We start from the raw sequence: 18,663 nt of genomic DNA, 5'->3' as shown, positions 1-18,663 counted from the left end.
GACTTAAAAAATAAGGGGTTTTTGTAAAGCATTATGTTACTGAACCCCATATGCATGGGACTGTATTGGGTTTGTCTGGCAAGGTTTTGGTAGTGGGGGGAGGTTACGAGGGGGGAGAAGGTGCTAGAAGCTTCCCCTATGTCCCATGGAGCCAATGCCAGCCGGCTCTAAGATGGACCCACTACTGCCCAAGGCCAAGCCAATTAGTGACAATAGTAGCGTCTCTGTGATAACATATTTAAGAAGGGAAAAAAAGTTGCTGTGGAACAGAAACTGCAGCTGGAGAGAGAAGTGAGAACATGTGAGAGAAACAACCCTGCCGACACCAAGGTCAGTGAAGAAGGAGGGGGAGGAGGTGCTCCAGGCACCAGAGCAGAGATTCCCCTGCAGCCTGTGGTGAAGACCATGGTGAGGCAGGCTGTCCCCCTGCAGCCCATGGAGGTCCACGGTGGAGCAGATCTCCACCTGCAGCCCATGGAGGACCCCACGCCAGAGCAGGTGGATGCCCCCAAAGGAGGCTGTGACCCCGTGGGAAGCCCGTGCTGGAGCAGGCTCCTGGCAGGACCTGCGGACCCGTGGAGAGAGGAGCCCACGTTGGAGCAGGTTTTCTGGCAGGACTTGTGACCCCACGGGGGACCCACACCGGAGCAGTGTGCTCCTGAAGGACTGCAGCCCATGGAAGGGACCCATGCTGGAGCAATTCGTGAAGAACTGCAGCCTGTGGGAAGGATCCACGTTGGACAAGTTCATGGAAGACTGTCTCCCGTGGGAGGGACCCCATGCTGGAGCAGGGGAAGAGTGTGAGGAGTCCTCCCCCTGAAGAGGAAGGAGTGGCAGAGACAACGTGTGATGAACTGATCGCAACCCCCATTCCCCACTCCCCTGCGCCGCTGGGGGGAGGAGGTAGAGTATTCGGGAGTGAAGCTGTGCCCGGGAAGAAGGGAGGGGTGGGGGGAAGGTGTTTTAAGATTTGGTTTTATTTCTCATTACCCTACTCTGGCTTGATTGGCAATAAATTAAATTAATTTTCCCCAAGTCGAGTCTGTTTTGCCCGTGATGGTAATTGGTCGAGTGATCTCTCCCTGTCCTTATCTCGACCCATGAGCCTTTTGTTATATTTTCTCTCCCTTGTCCAGCTGAGGAGGGGGAGTGATAGAGCGGCTTTGGTGGGCACCTGGCATCCAGCCAGGGTCAACCCATCACAGGGATTTTGACACAAAACATTCTCTGTCTCCTGTAATCATGTTTAACCATGAGCAGAATTGTTACATGCTGAAGCATCTACAAAAAACTCCTCAGCTGGACAAAATGATAAAGCACATGAACATTGTATGATTGATTAACTAGTAATCTCTTCTGAAAACACTATGTGTCTATTCTCAGGTGCAGCAATTGCTAGAACTCTTTTTAGCAGATTTTCAGAAATGGAAAGAATAAGTATCAGTCAAGAATTTTTTTTGTCAAGTCGCTATAAATAGAGAAGTTAACATATCACAGAACAACAGAAAATTATTATACAAGTTAACACTTACTTTCAGCTGCAATGAAAACTGCAAGCTCTCAGATACCTCCTCAGATTCTTCAATAAACTATTTCTCCAGATATTTGGCTTTGTGATAAGCTCTTAGCATATTGGTGCAGGTCCCCTGCTTTCTGATAAAGCAGCTATTCTGGTTTTGATAACAACATTTTTCATGTTATGCTAAAAGTAATAAACCTGTTCTCAGCCAAAGGAAAAATAAATTAATACAATCTTTGTCACAATGTTTCTGAAATTACAAGTGTCTGAATAAAGACATGACTGAAGAGATGTGACAGTCACAGTTACCAGCTCCCACTGGAAACATTTTTGAAGTATTAGCTGAGCATTCAACTATGGCCTAATTGTTCAAACAAAAGTATCTAGGGAAGTTGCATAAAAAAGTAAAAAATGGCCTTCAGCCTACAGTGCTTCCTCTTTCTCCCTTCTGCATGTAGACATTAGTCAGACTGAACATTTTTTTTGTTTCCAACTGGACAAGGGACTGCAAAGTTACATCTTAAAAGCAAGCCTTCCATCAAGTCAACTTTTCCTACTAAAAAATTTTCAATTTACAAGAATTCAGAAAAACTGTATTTTGAATAAACTGGCAGGAAAACATCTGCCATCCCACATATTTCTGATTCACGTCTAGAACCCAACACTGAATGTCCAAGCAGAAGCTAGGAAAAAAGCTAAATTTATATTGAAGATAAAACAATCAGAACATGGTCAACAGGATCGCTTTTTTCATCAGTGACAAGACAATAACCAGCTCTATCTGCTCCATCAAGACAGCAGTACAAAAGGCACTAAGACCATTCTAACAAGAACAGAGCCCTACACAGATCAGATAATTGAAATGGAAATAGGCAGAGGTATCAAGATTTAAAAAGACAAGACATCGTTAGAGACAGGAAAACGTAACCTCTTTCCTCTTCTACTTTGTTTCCTGAAAACTGGAAAAAGTTACAGTGTTGCCACCAGGTCGAGGAAGGTGATCCTTCCCCTCTACTCAGCACTGGTGAGGCCATACCTGGAGTGCTGTGTCCAGTTCTGGGCTCCCCAATACAAGATAATAGAACAGAATGTCAGTGGGAAGGGACCTACGACACTCCTCTAAGTCCAACTGCCTGACCAAGTTAAAGCATGTTATTAAGAGCATTGTCCAAAGGCCTCTTGAACACTGACAGGCTTGGGGCATCGACCACCTGTCTAGGAAGCCTGTTCCAGTGTTTGACCACCCTCCCGGTAAAGAAACGTTTCCTAATGTCCAGTCCAAACCTCCCCTGACGCAGTTTTGCATCCTCCTCTGGACACATTCAAGGACCTTAACATCCTTAAATTGTGGGGCCCAGAACTGCACACAGTACTCAAGGTGAGGCCGCACCAACACTAAATACAGAGGGATAATCACCTCTCTTGACGGGCTGGTTATACTGTGTTTGATGCACCCCAGGATGCGGTTTGCCCTCATGGCTGCCAGGGCACACTGCTGACTCATGTTGAGCCTGCTGTCAACCAGCACCCCCAGCTCCCTTTCTGCAGGGCTGCTCGCCAGCCACTCCTCTCCCAATTTATACTTGTGCCTGGCGTTACTCCATCCCAGGTGCAGAATCCGGCATTTGGACTTGTTAAATTTCATGCCACTGATGATTGCCCAATGCTCCAATCTATCTAGATCCCTCTGCAAGGCCTCTCGTCCCTCAAGAGTGTCAACAGCACCTCCCCGTTTGGTACCATCAGCAAACTTGCTAATGGTGCATTCAACTCCTGCATCCAGATCATTGATAAATATATTGAACAGAACTGGCCCTAGAATTGAGCCCTGAGGAACACTGCTGATGACCAGTCGCCAGCCAGATGTAGCCCCATTCACTACAACCTTTGAGTCCTGCCCTTCAGCCAGTTCTTCACCCAGCACATCACAAACCTGCTCATCTCACAGTTGGACAACTTGTCCAGAAGGATGCTGTGAGGGACAGTATCAAAAGCCTTACTAAAATCCAGAAAATCTACATCCACCACCTTCCCTTCATCCACTAGGTGGGTGACCTTATCATAGAAGGATATCAAATCAGTTAGACAGGACTTTCCCTTTGTGAACCCATGTTGACTGTTCCTGATGATTGCATTGTTCTTTAAATGCCTTTCAATAGTACCCAGTATGATCATCTCCACGATTTTTCCAGGTACAGAGGTTAGACTAAGAGGTCTGTAGTTTCCTGGGTCTTCCCTCTCTCCTTTCCTGTAAATTGGAATAACATTGGCTAGCTTCCAGTCAGCAGGAACCTCCCCAGACTCCCAAGACCTTTGGTAGAGAATTGAGAGGGGTCCTGCCATAACATCCGCTAGCTCTTTCATTACTCTGGGATGAATCCCATCAGGCCCCATGGCCTTACAAACATTCAGCTGATACAGCCGATGCTTTACAATTTCAGTATCCACAAATGGAAAGTCACTGTTCCCACTCATGATCCTCCAACTCAGACATTGGGCTGCCCGGTCCCCTAATCAGTATTATTAAAGACTGAGGCAAAAAAAAAAAAGCATTGAATGCCTCCACTTTTTCTTCATCCCTATTACTCAGATGACTATCTTCAACAAGTATTGGTCCAATGTTTTCTTTAGAGCTCCTCTTGCTATTAACACACTTAAAGAGAGACATGGACATACTAGAGAGTGTCCAACGAAGGGCCACAAAGATGATGAAGGGACTGGAGCATCTCTCCTATGAGGAAAGGCTGAGAGCTGGGACTGTTCAGCCTGGAGAAGAGAAGGCTCAGGGGTGATCTCATCCATTTGTATAAATACCTGAAGGGAGAGTGCAAAGAAGACAGAGCCAGGCTCTTTTCTATGGTGCCTGGTGACAGGACTAGAGGCAACGGGCACAAACTGAAACACAGGAGGTTCTGCCTGAACATCAGGAAGCACTTTTTGACTGTAAGGGTGACCGAGCACTGGAACAGGTTGTCCAGAGAGCTTGTGGAGTCTCCCTCCTTGGAGATCTTCAAAAGCCGTCTGGACATGGTCCTGGGCAACCGGCTGTAGGTGGCCCTGCTTGAGCAGGGGGGTTGGACAGTCCCTTCCAACCTTAACCATGCTGTGATTCTGTAAATGGATCAAACTCCCCCATGACCCAAGGACAGTACTCAATGCAACATCAAGTTACTCATCCCTTGGGGTTTTGGTCCATGTTATTGGAACTTCTCTAGTGTTGAAAGTAATGTTAACTTGTTTTTCTTCTCAATGGAATAGACTTCAAATATTCCTATAATTAGCTTCTTTGTCTCACTTGAGGGGACAACACAAAACTTCCTGCTCCTTAATTCAATAACAAAGGCATTGAGTGTTTGCATATTTACTTAAGAAAATGCATCCAAAACCATAATAGAAGCTGAAACAATTATATGCAATTTCTGTAAAAGCCACTGAACAAAATTATCATATGATGCAGGTAATTACAAAATAAAGAATTAGAACTGCAGTGCAGTTAGAGCAGATAAAGAAGTGTAAACAAAACATAACTAGGCATTCAAAGTATGCACATTATGAAATAGCCACAACTACTTTTAGCCCTTTTTGAGCATTTCACTTACTAATACAAGGTGAACGTGTTACAGATTGACAACACAATGAATTTAAGTAAGATGTTGCAGAACTACCTTATCAACTTCTCTCTGTGTTGCTCCTTCCTTTTTCAAACGTTCTTGTTCGACACACTTTGCACTGTAGTTTTCCTTTGATTTCTGTAAGGCCTGAGTGATAGTTTGAATGTTTTGCACTGCTTCCAATGTTCCTGAAACATCTTCTTTAGTCTGCCAAATATCACATAGTTGTCAAAAACAAACCGTTTTAATTTTAACATTAACAAGTCATTGGACATGCATAAGAAAAAAATTAATAACCTTTTTATAAGTTTTGATTTGTTCATCTCCATACTTGTGAACTTCTTTTATTAGCTCTTGTAATCTCCGCACAAGGTCCGAGTGACAGCTTGCTAGTTTTTCTGTTGAGGTTTTGAAAACATCCCAAACTGGTGCAAATGTCCTAGATTGAAGGGGGGAAAAAAAAAAAAAATTTAATGCTCACCTGGATTTTTTCCTTTCAGTTGGCTACAATTTTTTTTTAAATAGTGCTAAAGTATAACTGATATGTTTACAGAATTTCAGCTCTGCTCCTAAAACTGAAGCAAACAAAAAACCTAACAACTGCTATAAATGATGTTCTTATTAAATGTTTCAAACTTATTTGGAATCCTACCTAACTTTTCGGTGTTTTACCTGTATTGACTCTAATGAGTAAAACGCAGCAGAATTAACTTATTCTTCTCCATCATCAATACACAATAATGACAAATGATATTCCTAAATATGATGCAAGAGCAGCTCAAAAAAAATTAACATGTACAAGTATTTTTACGTGCATACTTGAATAGTGAAAAGAAACCAAAAGTTACTTGGCTAGTTAAGTTTCCAGTTGTCTTACATCATTACAGCCACAAGATTAACCATATGGTAAAGGAAGGTGGGGGACAGGTAATTCCTCAGATTCAGATTTCTATACTGAATGGACTTCTCCAGCTATTCTAAAGATACGCTCCTACCTCAGTTTCCAGGTCAATGCTGCTGAAAAATCAATACCATGTATAGCCTTTAAAGCACTCATGTTCAAACTAACACGCAGATACAGAACCTTTGAAGAACAACAACAACTGGTATCTAATTATCCACTGATGAAAGCTCTCCACATTTCTAGCTGTGATTACTACAAATAAAAATAATCTTTAGCCTCATCTAAGAAGTCTGAGCTGTTGGCATAATCTTTCTAATGAAAACAACATCCATTAATCATTCAATTTTTTAAAAAACATCTCATGTATAAAATTTTAATTAAACTATGAAATAAATCTATTGAAAGGTCTCATTCTTAACATGTCTGAGGACAGAGAAAACACTTAAGAAAGTAGAAATAATTAAAATAAATACATTCACTGCCACATTTGCAGACCACATGTTCTCTCTTCAAAATAATTACCATAGGCTTGGGAGCACAGAATAGAAAGTCACATTCTTTATTATGTCTGAAAAGAACTCAACCTTAAACACAGAGGAACAGACAATTCCTCCATGGTGTTGGTTGTTTTTTGGGTTTTTTTTAAACTGTGGACAAAGAACTGTACTGTCTTGTTTTTGTCATAGCTGCATGATATCTTGCATAGCAGCATAGTAACTGAAGAACTAACAATCATTTTTAAAGGTGGCAAAGCTATGCTACCTTTAACATCATCAATAAAATATTCAGAATCAAACTTGATTCTTAACATGTTGTTACGGATGCACGACTAACCAAATCCAATAGGTGTTAAGACTCAGATTTATTCTTCAGCAAAAGTTAGTTAGAAGTCCGGTAACATTTTATAAAACCACAGGCTCAATGATGTAAAGAGAATTAATACTACACGGCCAACTTAAGAATCCCCAAGATTTAAAGTGATGGCTCAAAACGCGTGTATCACTCACCTAAAAGCTGAGGGCTCTCTCCCTCGAGGAATTACCTCGGGTGGTGCCCTGACCCAAGGGGAAGTCCCCGACTGCAGACCCGCTGCTCTGAGGAGGACTGCCAACGTGTCCTCCGGTGGGACCCCGTTTATACCCCTGTCGAATCTGACCTGTGGTCATTTAATTCTATTGGCCAGGAGGGTCACCTCGGTGTACCTGGCGCATCTCGATTGGCCAGTTCAAATTTCAACCTGCAGCCTCCAGGGTTTCCTTCCCCTTCTCCCTGCCTGGAGAAGTTTTGTTTCCTGCTGGCAGGATGGGGGGGGGGGAATGTACTGCCACACATGTATGCAGTTAATTATTTCTCTCTTATACACACTTACCCAAGTTGTGTGTAATTGCTCGCTGATTTGGCTAGTTTTGTCATTGACTTTGAATATGCCTCCTCTATCGTAGCCCTGTCAAAGAAAGCAATCAAAAGCATAATCGAAATTTTGAAGATATCTGAAGACAAATGAATATGCATTCTAAAGGTGCAAAGCATAGGACTTTTTACTTTAGCTGAAAACGACTCCATTTTAATGGCCCATCAAAAACTATATGCAAAAACACAGAAGTATATTTAAAAAAAAAATAAAAATCTAAGAACACTGTGACAGAATGTTGCAGGGAACAGAAACAAGTAAAACCTAAGGGCTCAAGACTTGCAAAAAATGATTCCTTCCTTCCTATACTCTCTGCTGTTCCCCTCTGCCTTTGACATTCTTTAGAGTCAGAACACAGTGACATAACAATCACCCACCTAACACTGTCTAAACACCAGAGATTTACAGAGCAACAAAATCAAATAATTTGTAATGAAAACATAAAAAAAACGAAACTGAATGCTTACTGAGCGATCACATTTGTTCACATTAAATAAAGTGGGGTCTTCTCTAAAAAAAAAAAAAAAAAGACTAAAGTTCTTTACATAGTGATGCTTGAGTTTGCACATTATTTGACTGTGTTTTCCAATGAAGTATATTGTGTTCTACCATTTATAATTATTTTTAAAGAAGTTTCTCTTAATACATTCTGATTTATTTTGGATAAACTCCTCCCTACATAAAGTTTCATTATATTTTCCTGCACTCAAACCCACATTTTTACTTGTCTTTTGGAGAGTCAAAATCCAAGGGTCCACCTAGATTTCCTCCTTAGAGCCTGTGCTGGGGCAATTGCCATGGAACAGCAGTCACACACAACATATCATGGCAGTGACTCCCCTGGAAATCCTTCCCCATCCTCCTATTATTAAGGTTAAGATACACACTATTTTAATTTTCTACCATAAATCAATACTCAATATGTAGTGCCAACTTAGATTTAGAAGCATCCTGGATTTAAGCAAATACTGTAATTGTCTGTCTTGAAAATCCAAAAGCCTGAAGCAATTTCTTTCCTGCTTTGCAATACCTTTATTCAGGGGCAGAAGAGGGGGAAAAAAAGGAAGATGACGAATTCACCGTTCTTGCAAGCTACCATGACTATAACCATTTATTGCTGAGGCAGATGTTTTTATTTCTCCTTCACAGCAATGCTTTCCAAGCAAAAAGAATTTTCTTATGAAAATATGAAACAAAGTAGTAGCGGTCACCTGAAACATTGACAGGAGCATGTATTTAAACCTACTGAACTTCCAAAATAACAATCCAGTCAGTTAGACAATCATTTTGTTGTAAAATGCAGTAATTCAATTACATTTTAAATCTCACCTACAAAAAACTACAAAGTTATTCACCATTAAAAACAAAACAAAAAAAAAATCAAAACTTTCTCCTCCTTCCCCATATGTAAGTATTCTTGATGATCTGAAAAAGTTTAAGTTTCCAAGGTTTGGAATTCTTGCTCACTGCATAGCAACAAGCACATATGTACAGACACCCAGAAGAGACACTGATTTTTTTTTTTATTACCATGATGAACAATATATTTTTATTAATTATCAGTAGCTTCTATCAAAGTTTTCTAGATTTGAGAGCTCAATGCTTTTTTTTTTAAACACAAGATTTTGACCAAAATCCACACCTCTCTTTGCAGCAATTTAAAAAATACTTACATGAGCAATTTCCACAGAACTGGAGTTCCCCAACTTACTACACATTATCAACATACAACAGTTACAAACACTGACAACCGAAATATGCTGTTACTGACCAGTTGGGCATGTATATCTACATTTGTTTTATCAACTGACTTCCCAGAGCATTCTGATGTACTGGTAACACACTATGAGCATCTGAGTAAATTAATTTTCACTGATTTGAAAATCTGTCTTTGATTGAAATCTGTTAAACATTTAAACTGAAATAGGAGTATGTGCATTGCCAGTTTCTTCTGATCAAGAAGTTTCTTTTTTATGATGCTTACAGACAACTGGTGCAGAAAAATGTTTGAAAGACTTCTGGAGAAAAGCCAACAATACCTATTCAGTTCCTAGCTAAGCACAGTAGTTTCTTACACGTAAACATTTTAGGTGTTAAATGCACACAAACATTTAAATTTAAAGAAAAACAAAACAAAACAACAAACACCAAAAGCACTGTGCGGGCAGCCCAATCTTCTTATATTTTAACTTCTTTAAAAACATAATTTCTACATGCTTTATCAAGAATAGAACAAAGATACCTATCTTTCAGCAGACAGATAGATATCCTGCCCCACCCAATATTTACCAACATTGAGCAGATTGCCTGCCACAAAATTCACTCTTTCAGGAGACACATCTGAACCTCCTAGAAAGCAATAACTACTGACTGAGCAAGTCTTTCCCATTCACAGTAGCAGAATATCTAGACAAAAGGCAGTAAAGAACCATTGATCCAACTGTCCCTCAGTTCTTTTAGTACTTGACCATTAACAAATACTCAAAAATGAAAAAGTGAAACAATACAGTGGAAAATTGAATTGGTATTGACTAACTGAACACAGCCAAAGGGGAAAGAAACCTTCTGCCTGTGGACACATATTTAGCTAACGTCGGTCGCAAGAGCATTGCAGATGCCTTTAGAAGACCTTGAACAGAATAAACAAGATGACAAAAAAAGAAAGATGATAATAAAGCCAATTAGAACAACACAGGTGTGCATTCCACGATAAAGGGAACTTGGCACAAAAAACCTCAATTCAGCAGTTTATCTCAACCAATTAGACTGAGACGAGCTTCGCATGTTTAAGTTGGTATAACCAATTATATCTTATGTTTATGCGCATGTACAGAGTTGATATAACCAATCATATTTTATGCTTGTGTGCGTGTACAGTGACTTTGCAGAATATGTGACTATAAATATGTGTGTTTTAGCAATAAAGGGTCGTCTGCTTTCAACTTTACAGGCGTCTGTCTACTTCAATCTCCTCACTGCCCTAGGGATATCCAGTTTCATTTTTTCAGAGGAAACAACTTTGCAATTTCAGAAGGTTCCTACAGAAGTTTTGAAAGAAAAATTTTCATTAAAATGCTTAAGCTGACTATAATAAAAAAATTGTTCCACATCCTAGACAATTTTTCTTTTTTAATTATTACTATTTCTAAGGCTGGAGAAAAGGGAGCAATACTCTTCCCTGATGTATTGGGTTTGTGTGGTGGGGTTTTGGTAGCAGGAGAGGGGCTACAGGGGTGGCTCCTGTGAGAAGCTGCTAGAAGCTTCCCCAGCTCCAAGATGGACCCGCCTCTGGCCAAGGCCAACCCAATCAGCAACAGCGACGGTGGTAGCACCTCTGGGATAACATATTTAAGAAGGGGAACCTGCAGTGGGGGAGGAGATTTGGAATGTGAGAGAAATACCTATGCAGACAGCAAGGTCAGTGAAGAAGGAGGGGGAGGAGGTGTGCTGGAGGAGGGGAGGCCCCTGCAGCCCCTGGTGAGACAGCAGGCTGTCCCCCTGCAGCCCATGGAGGTGAATGGTGGAGCAGATGCCCACCTGCAGCCCATGGAGGACCCCATGCCAGAGCAGTTGGATGGCCCCAAAGAAGGCCATGACTCCATGGGACAGCCCGCACTGGAGCAGTCTGTGCCTGAAGGACTGCATGCCATGGAAGGGACCCACGCTGGAGCAGTATGCTCCTGAAGGACTGCATGCCATGGAAGGGACCCATGCTGGAGCAGTTCGTGAAGAACTGCAGCCCGTGGGAAGGACCCACATTGGAGAAGTTTGTGAAGGACTGTCTCCCGTGGGAGAGACCCCACGCTAGAGCAGAGGAAGAGTGAGGAGTCCTCCCCCTGAGGAGGAAGGAGCAGCAGACCCCAACCCCCATTCCCCTGCGCCGCTGGGGGGGGGAGGAAGTAGAGAAAACCGGGAGTGGAGTTGAGCTGGGAAGGAGGGAGGGGTGGGGGGAAGGTGTTCTAAGGTTTGGTTTTACTTCCCATTATCCTTGTTTTGATTTGACTGGTAGTAAATTAAATTTATTTTGTTTTTTCTTCCCCAAGTTGAGCCTGTCTTTTGCCCATGACCATAAGCGGTGAGTGATCCCTCCCAGTCCTTGTCTCGACCCGGGAGCCTTTCCTTATATTTTCTCCTCTTCATCCCACCACGGCTGGGGGGGGAGGAGTGAGCAAGCAGCCTCCTCGTGCTTTGTTGCCGGCTGGGCTTAAACCACAACACCTGATTAGGCTGCACACAACCAAAACACTATTCTGAACAGCACAACTAATGGAGACTAGCTTCATACAGACATGTCCTTTGTGCCCTAAGCAGTCTGTACATCTAAATACACTCAACCATCTTTCCTCTCTCTCTTTTACACCACTCCCATAAAAAAAGCAAATATCCTGGCTAGTCTGGAGACTCCAGCAATGCTGACTGACCAGCTGACAACTGTATATGTTTGACAGTGAAGTACTCTAACTTTTTGTAAGTGGTATCACCAACTCAGATGTGTCTCCTTTACCTAACCAGCAATTTCCAGTTTTCAGTCTCCTATATCTCCACATCTGAATGAAACTGGCCAATATGTACAGAAGGAATAAAAGGGCAAACATGAAGAAATTGCAAATATATGTAAGTTTAGTTTTCATAGGCAACAGCTCAGAATATCAGGTGTAAGTAGGGCATAAAAACACTAGATCTAGTGTAATGAACGGGTTAACTTTGTTCATGAAATCGAGAAGGGGGAAGAGACATATTGAGAGTTAACATATGCCTTGTGTAAATAACAAAGCTTGCTTAAGTGATGCGTAAAAGGTCACCAGGAAGAGGGCAATGGCTATAACTTACTAGATAAGGAGGGAAAAGAACAACAGCTATAACTTACTAGATAAGGAGAGGAAGGACAACAGCTGCAATTTACCAAGACTGTATTTCTCCACATCAAAAGACATTCTACATCTAAGGATACTTATCCTTGAAAAAATTTACCGAATCTGCATAGTAACAGACCTGCACGAATGAAGAAAGAAGCAGCAGGACAAGGCGGAGACTTACAAGAAAGGGGTACATGAAATGTATATAAGGAATGTAACGGTAACATAAAGTTGCGGGCCTATGGCGGAGCGTTGCCTCCCCGGCCGCCCAGCGCTGTTTTGCTCTCTTATCGCTTGCTAATAAATTCGATTTTTTTTATCCAATACAAATTGGCTCCTCCAATTTGTCACGAGCGTTTATAACAAATTTGGTGCCGTGACTCGGATCCAGGTTCTTTGGTGCGGACCCTCGCAAGCGGGGAGGCGCCCTATCCTTGGATAGCCCCATCTTGAGGAGGTGTCATCGCCACACCCTGGACCCGCGAACCCCTTTAAATTACAATAACTGAGCAAAAGAACCTGCAGGACCCCTTAAATTTTGTGCACGAAGACCAAGCGAAGACCCAGGAGCGGGTGAGTATATAAAGCGTGAGCCGTTTGGTTGGGGTGGTTATCCCGAGGTGCGAGTGTGTGAGAGGTCTCTCTGAGATCACACGAGTGCGGACCCTCCAGTAGTGCAGTTCTCGTAGCCCGCGAGGGAGCGAGTCACGACTGAGGGGAAGTGAGTGTGTGTGTGGATAAGGGCACCTCGGAAGATGGGACAGAGGAAAAGCAAGCCCTCTGGACCCATGGGGATGGGGAAGGGAAATAAGTTACCAGACATACCCCCTGATAGTCCCTTAGGCCTGATGATAAGATATTGGGACAGTTCACCAAAGAGAAAGGATAAGTCTAAGGAAAAAAATGATCAATTATTGTATTGAGATTCGGGGTGGGAAACCTCTCAGCAAGCCTCATGTACTTTGGCCCGTGTTCGGGTCCTCTGAGGATTGGGTGTGTCAACAATTAAATATATGGGTAAACAATAAAAGACCACCAGCCAGCCCAGAGGAAAGTGAATATGCTGCCTTATGGATTCCCCAATCTTGGGAGCCGTCAGTCCTCTTAGCCTTAAGGGAAAACAGATCAGATAAACCTCGAAAAAATGATGAGGACCCCCTTTAGCCCCCTCCCTATGCCCCTCAGGCCCCTCCACCTCAGGACCCACCCCAAGGCCAGGAAATAGCCCAGGCCCGGGGGGGGGGGTCAGATTCGGAACCTGATTCCCCAATCCCGGCACCCCCTCCCAGAAGGTCTGCACGTAATAGAATAATGCGAGGAAAGGAAAGATTGTTTCCTCTTCGGGAAATGTTGGTGCCTGGTGGGGATGGACAGGGGGGACTGGGAACGGGGTATGTGGCAGTCCCCCTTAATACAGGGGATGTAAGGGAATTTAAGAAGGAAATGGGGAATCTGTTAGATGATCCCCTGGGGGTAGCCGAAAGGTTGGATCAATTCTTGGGACCGAATTTGTACACGTGGGATGAATTACAGTCTATCCTGGGCATATTATTTACCGTAGAGGAAAGAGACATGATTAAAGGGGCTGGGATGAGAGTGTGGGACCAGCAGCATCAGGCTGGTCCAGCGGCGGATCAAAAATGGCCCTTAAATCAGCCAAACTGGAATAATCAGGATCCGGCTCATAGGAATAATACGTCAGACTTGAGAACAACTATAATTCAGGGGATACGGGAATCTGTTCCCCGAGGACAGAATATTAATAAAGCCTTTCGTGAACAGCAAAAGAAAGATGAGACCCCAACGGAATGGCTTGAAAGGTTAAGGAAAAGTTTCCAGCTATATTCTGGGGTGGACCCTGCCACTCCTGTAGGACAAGCGTTGCTGAAAACTCAGTTCGTGGCCAAGTCGTGGGGAGATATTAAGAAGAAGTTGGAGAAAACTGAGGACTGGCAGGAGCGGGGTTGGATGAATTACTTAGAGAAGCTCAGAAGGTGTATGTGAGGCGAGAAGAGGAAACGGAAAAGCGACAGACTAGGCTGCTGGTTGCAGCGGTAAGAGAGGGACAGAAAGGTGTGATAAGGAGACCTGGTCGGCCTGGTGGGGGAGATAAGGAAAGAATCGGGGGGAGAGGAGATAAAGCCATAGAATGTTTTTATTGCGGAAAAAAAAGGACACATGAAGAGAGAATGTAGAAAAAGGATTCGGGATGAAAAAGTGTTTCGGGAGGATTAGCGGGGTCAGGGGCTCTATGTGCTGAGGACCCCCGGTAAGAAAGAGCCCTTAATAACTTTAAAAGTGGGTCCTCAGCATCAGGAGGTGATCTTTCTTGTTGATACCGGGGCCGAAAGGTCTACGGTACAATCATTACCTCCGGGATGTAAAATATCTGAGGATAAAGTTAATGTAATTGGAGCAAAAGGGGAACCTTTTAGGGTCCCCGTTATAAAAGATGTGGCGGTGGAATCAAGTTGCAGATACGGAATCGGAACGCTGTTGTTGGTACCTGAAGCGGAATATAACTTATTAGGTAGAGATTTAATCGTAGAAATGGGGATTCGGGTGGATGTGGAAAAGGAAGAGTTAAAAATCAAGCTTTGTCCCCTTACAGAGGTGGACGAGAAGCAAATTAACCCCGAAGTGTGGTATACTCCCGAAACAGTTGGAAAACTGGATATTGAACTGTTTGAAGTGGTTATTAAGAACCCAGAAATTCCAGTGAGAGTTAAACAATATCCCTTATCTAATGAAGGGAGAAGGGGACTAAAACCTGAGATTAAAAGACTATTGGGAAAGGGGGTACTCGAACCCTGCATGTCCCCTTTTAATACCCCGATTTTACCAGTAAAAAAAATCCGATGGTAGCTATCGGCTGGTGCATGACCTAAGAAAAATCAATAAACGGACTGTCAGCCGGTTCCCGGTAGTGGCAAACCCACACACCCTGTTGAGTCAATTGGGGCCCAAAAACCAATGGTATAGTGTAATAGATCTTAAAGATGCATTCTGGTCATGCCCTCTTAAGGAGGAATGTAGAGATTATTTTGCCTTTGAGTGGGAAGACCCAGACACTCATAGGAAACAGCAGTTAAGGTGGACTGTACTTCCCCAAGGGTTCATGGAATCCCCAAACTTATTTAGAATGATAGAAACCAAAATGTCCTGGGTAAAATGTTTGCCAATTGCTTTATTAAATATTCGGACTCAGCCCCAAGCGGATACTGGAATTTCCCCATTTAAAATGTTATATGGCATGCCCTATGATATGGAATGCCCAGCCAATTATCCTACTTTAGATGAAGATAGTATTAACCCTTATATTGTTCAGATAATAAAAAGGAGGGAGCGATTGCGAAAGAAGGGAATGGTGGTACAGAGGCCACCCTTAGATATATCCATACATTCAGTAAAGCCAGGTGATATGGTATTAATCAGAGCCTGGAAAGAATCCTCTCTCACTCCTAGATGGGAGGGGCCCTTTCTTGTTTTACTTACCACAGAAACTGCTGTCCGAACTACAGAATGAGGATGGACTCATGCAAGCAGGATCAAAGGACCAATTCGGAGTTCTCACTGAGAGGCGACCAGAGACCCTGACAGCTTAAAAATCAAGTTCCGAAGAAAAGTGGAGGAGTGATACTGTCTTTTGTAAAAATCCTCACTGTATATGTTATCTTTGTATGTTACAGGTGTAAACTTTGTAGAGAAAAGTGGTGGACACATTGCTCCTATGGGTATTCCCCTAGTGACATTTGCCACGAATGTTATAATTACGAACAGGAATTAATTGAGCAAGCATTACGTGTGGGAGTATCAACTGAGAAAATTATAAAAGACTCCAAAGAATGGTGGGATATTTTTGCTAAAGGCATAAACCCTAAGAGGTGTTGTCTTTATATAAATGAGTTATGCCCAACAAAGGCTGAAATAGTGCAAGTATCCCGCAGACGAACAGTGGTCAGAGTGGGGTGGGGAGCTTGGGAAGTGAAGGATACAAACTGGGACGCATATAAGTCAAAGCAAAGTAAATATAAAGGAGGTTCCCCTGAAGAATACGACTGCTGCCGAGAAGATAGTACACCTCGCTGCTCTAAGCAACAGAGTAGGCAGAGAAGAGGGCAGAGACGTACTGCTGTGGGGATTAAGGTTGATGAACTACCTCCAGAGAAGGCTCACGGAGCCTCTTGACTTATTACTCCCAAACAAAACGTCCTCAGAGCTTCCCCAAAGTCTCCCATCTCTCACCAGGGATGAAGACAAAAATCAAAATGATTATCAGCACCCTCGGAATACCTGTCGCAAGAGTAAAGGGACACCACTTTTCTCAAACTTGAGATTAAGCACTTGGATGATAGGACTGTTACTAATGCTAATAGGGACAACCCAAGGCAAAGGGAACCCCCACCAACCTTACAAATGGACACTCTATAGGTGGGAGGATCAAAAGATACTACAGCAAGTAATTGCTGCCGGGGCCCCAAGCTTTAATCAATCCTTATGTCAAATCATACCCAGGAACCCATGTCTACATAACTTAGGCTTTTACTTTTGTCCCAGTTCTAACCCTGGAAAGGGGTATTGCAACCATCCCGACTCTTACTATTGTGCTTATTGGGGTTGCGAAACTATAGCTTCTGATTGGATTCCTGGGGGAGGTCCAGATAAATTCCTATCCGTAGGATGGGAGCCTCATGGATGTACACCTGCTTCACATGGTTGGGATGGAAGCCAAACAGGACCATGGAGTAGAAATTGCCCATATATTTATATTAATGTAACCAACCCGAAAGATCCTGCTTGGTTAACCAGGAGAACATAGGGAGTCAGACTTTGGAAACCAGGCGCAGATTCAGGGGGAATAATTACGATAAGGAAAGAGCTGGTGCCAAATGAACCCTCTGGTGTAAGACCAAATTCGGTCGTAGCAGAGGAAGATGATAGTAACAGTATTGTACAGACTGCTACTATCCTCCCTAACATAGACATCGCTGAAAACAATATCTCGGATGTATCAACAAGAATCAACCCATTGTGGGATATGCTCCAAGCCAGTTATCAGGTACTGAATGCCACCCACCCTAATATAACTGAGCATTGTTGGTTGTGTTACGACATTCAACCGCCCTTTTATGAAGCTATTGGGGTGGACAGTAGATTTAAAAAGTCCAACGGAACAAATCCAGCTCAGTGCATGTGAAATAAAGAATCTGGACGTAAACAAGGGATAACAATGTCCCAAGTATTGGGAAAAGGAAAGTGTATCGGAAATGTCCCAAAGGACAAACGACACCTGTGTAACACAACTCGCAAATCAGGAGAAATAACAGCTGAGTGGTTAATTCCTGCAGATAATACTAAGTGAATTTGCTCCCAAACTAGGGTTACACCTTGTATATTCCTAAAGGTCTTTAATTGGACAGCTGAATATTGTATACAAGTAGCTGTAATACCTAAGCTTATTTACCATCCCGAAAGTTTCGTTAATGACTTATCAAACTACTCAGGCCCATCACATACAGAAATGTGAGCCCTTTACAGCCCTCACGGTGGCAACTCTCACGGCAATCGGAGCTGCTGGAGCTGGTACAGGAATAACCTCCCTCGTACAACAAAATCAAAAATTTCAATCCCTAAGGGTAGCGGTCGACGAGGATTTGGCTAGGATAGAAGAGGCCATGACAGCCCTAGAACAGTCTGTTAGATCTTTATCAGAAGTAGTATTGCAAAACAGACGGGGCTTAGACTTAATGTTCATGCAGCAGTGGGGGTTATGTGCAGCCCTACAGGAGGAGTGTTGTGTATATGTTGACCATACTGGGATAGTTAGAGATACAATGGCCAAGCTACGGGAGGGGTTAGAAAAACAGAAAAAAAGACTGCGAAGTACAACAGAACTGGTATGAGTCCATGTTTAATTATTCACCCTGGTTAACCACCCTATTGTCAACTATTACAGGACCTCTTATTTTGTTGATCTTATTTTTGACTTTTAGGCCATACATTTTTAATAAGTTGATCGCTGTTGTTAAAGGGCACTTAGAAGCTGCACATTTAATGCTGCTACGAAAGCAATATGAACAGATCGGAGATGGAGGAATTACTCCTATCCTCGGGCGGGCAAAAGAAGCATTGGATCGATTTAATGAACAAAATCAGGATAAAATAGAAAAGGGGGGATTGTAATGAATGGGTTAACTTTGTTCATGAAATCAAGAAGGGGGAAGAGACATATTGAGAGTTAACATATGCCTTGTGTAAATAACAAAGCTTGCTTAAGTGATGCGTAAAAGGTCACCAGGAAGAGGGCAATGGCTATAACTTACTAGATAAGGAGAGGAAGGACAACAGCTGCAATTTACCAA

The 18,663-nt window shown here is 42.8% G+C and overlaps 1 protein-coding gene across 12 annotated transcripts in view; it reads right to left on the bottom strand.

Moving 5' to 3' along the window:
- Nucleotides 1-18,663, bottom strand: part of LOC121232947 (F-BAR domain only protein 2-like) — a 114,768-nt gene that overhangs the window by 74,440 nt on the left and 21,665 nt on the right. For 11 of the 12 annotated variants that reach the window (XR_005931771.1, XM_041121472.1, XM_041121469.1 and 8 more), the window contains 3 exons: nucleotides 7,404-7,478; nucleotides 5,428-5,569; nucleotides 5,185-5,337 (listed from right to left, as the gene is read on the bottom strand). Coding sequence is in view for 11 of the 12 variants with exons in the window: in XM_041121472.1 (XP_040977406.1) it covers nucleotides 5,185-5,337; nucleotides 5,428-5,569; nucleotides 7,404-7,478 (370 nt within the window). In the remaining variant the exon portion in view is untranslated. Of the gene's footprint in view, nucleotides 1-5,184; nucleotides 5,338-5,427; nucleotides 5,570-7,403; nucleotides 7,479-9,816; nucleotides 10,076-18,663 lie in introns of those variants that run through there. The other variant, XM_041121474.1, reaches the window with a different exon arrangement.

The sequence above is a fragment of the Aquila chrysaetos genome (genome assembly GCF_900496995.4).
Source record: "Aquila chrysaetos chrysaetos chromosome W unlocalized genomic scaffold, bAquChr1.4 W_unloc_2, whole genome shotgun sequence".
Taxonomy (NCBI): domain Eukaryota; kingdom Metazoa; phylum Chordata; class Aves; order Accipitriformes; family Accipitridae; genus Aquila; species Aquila chrysaetos.
This window is presented reverse-complemented; position numbering and strand designations above follow the sequence as displayed.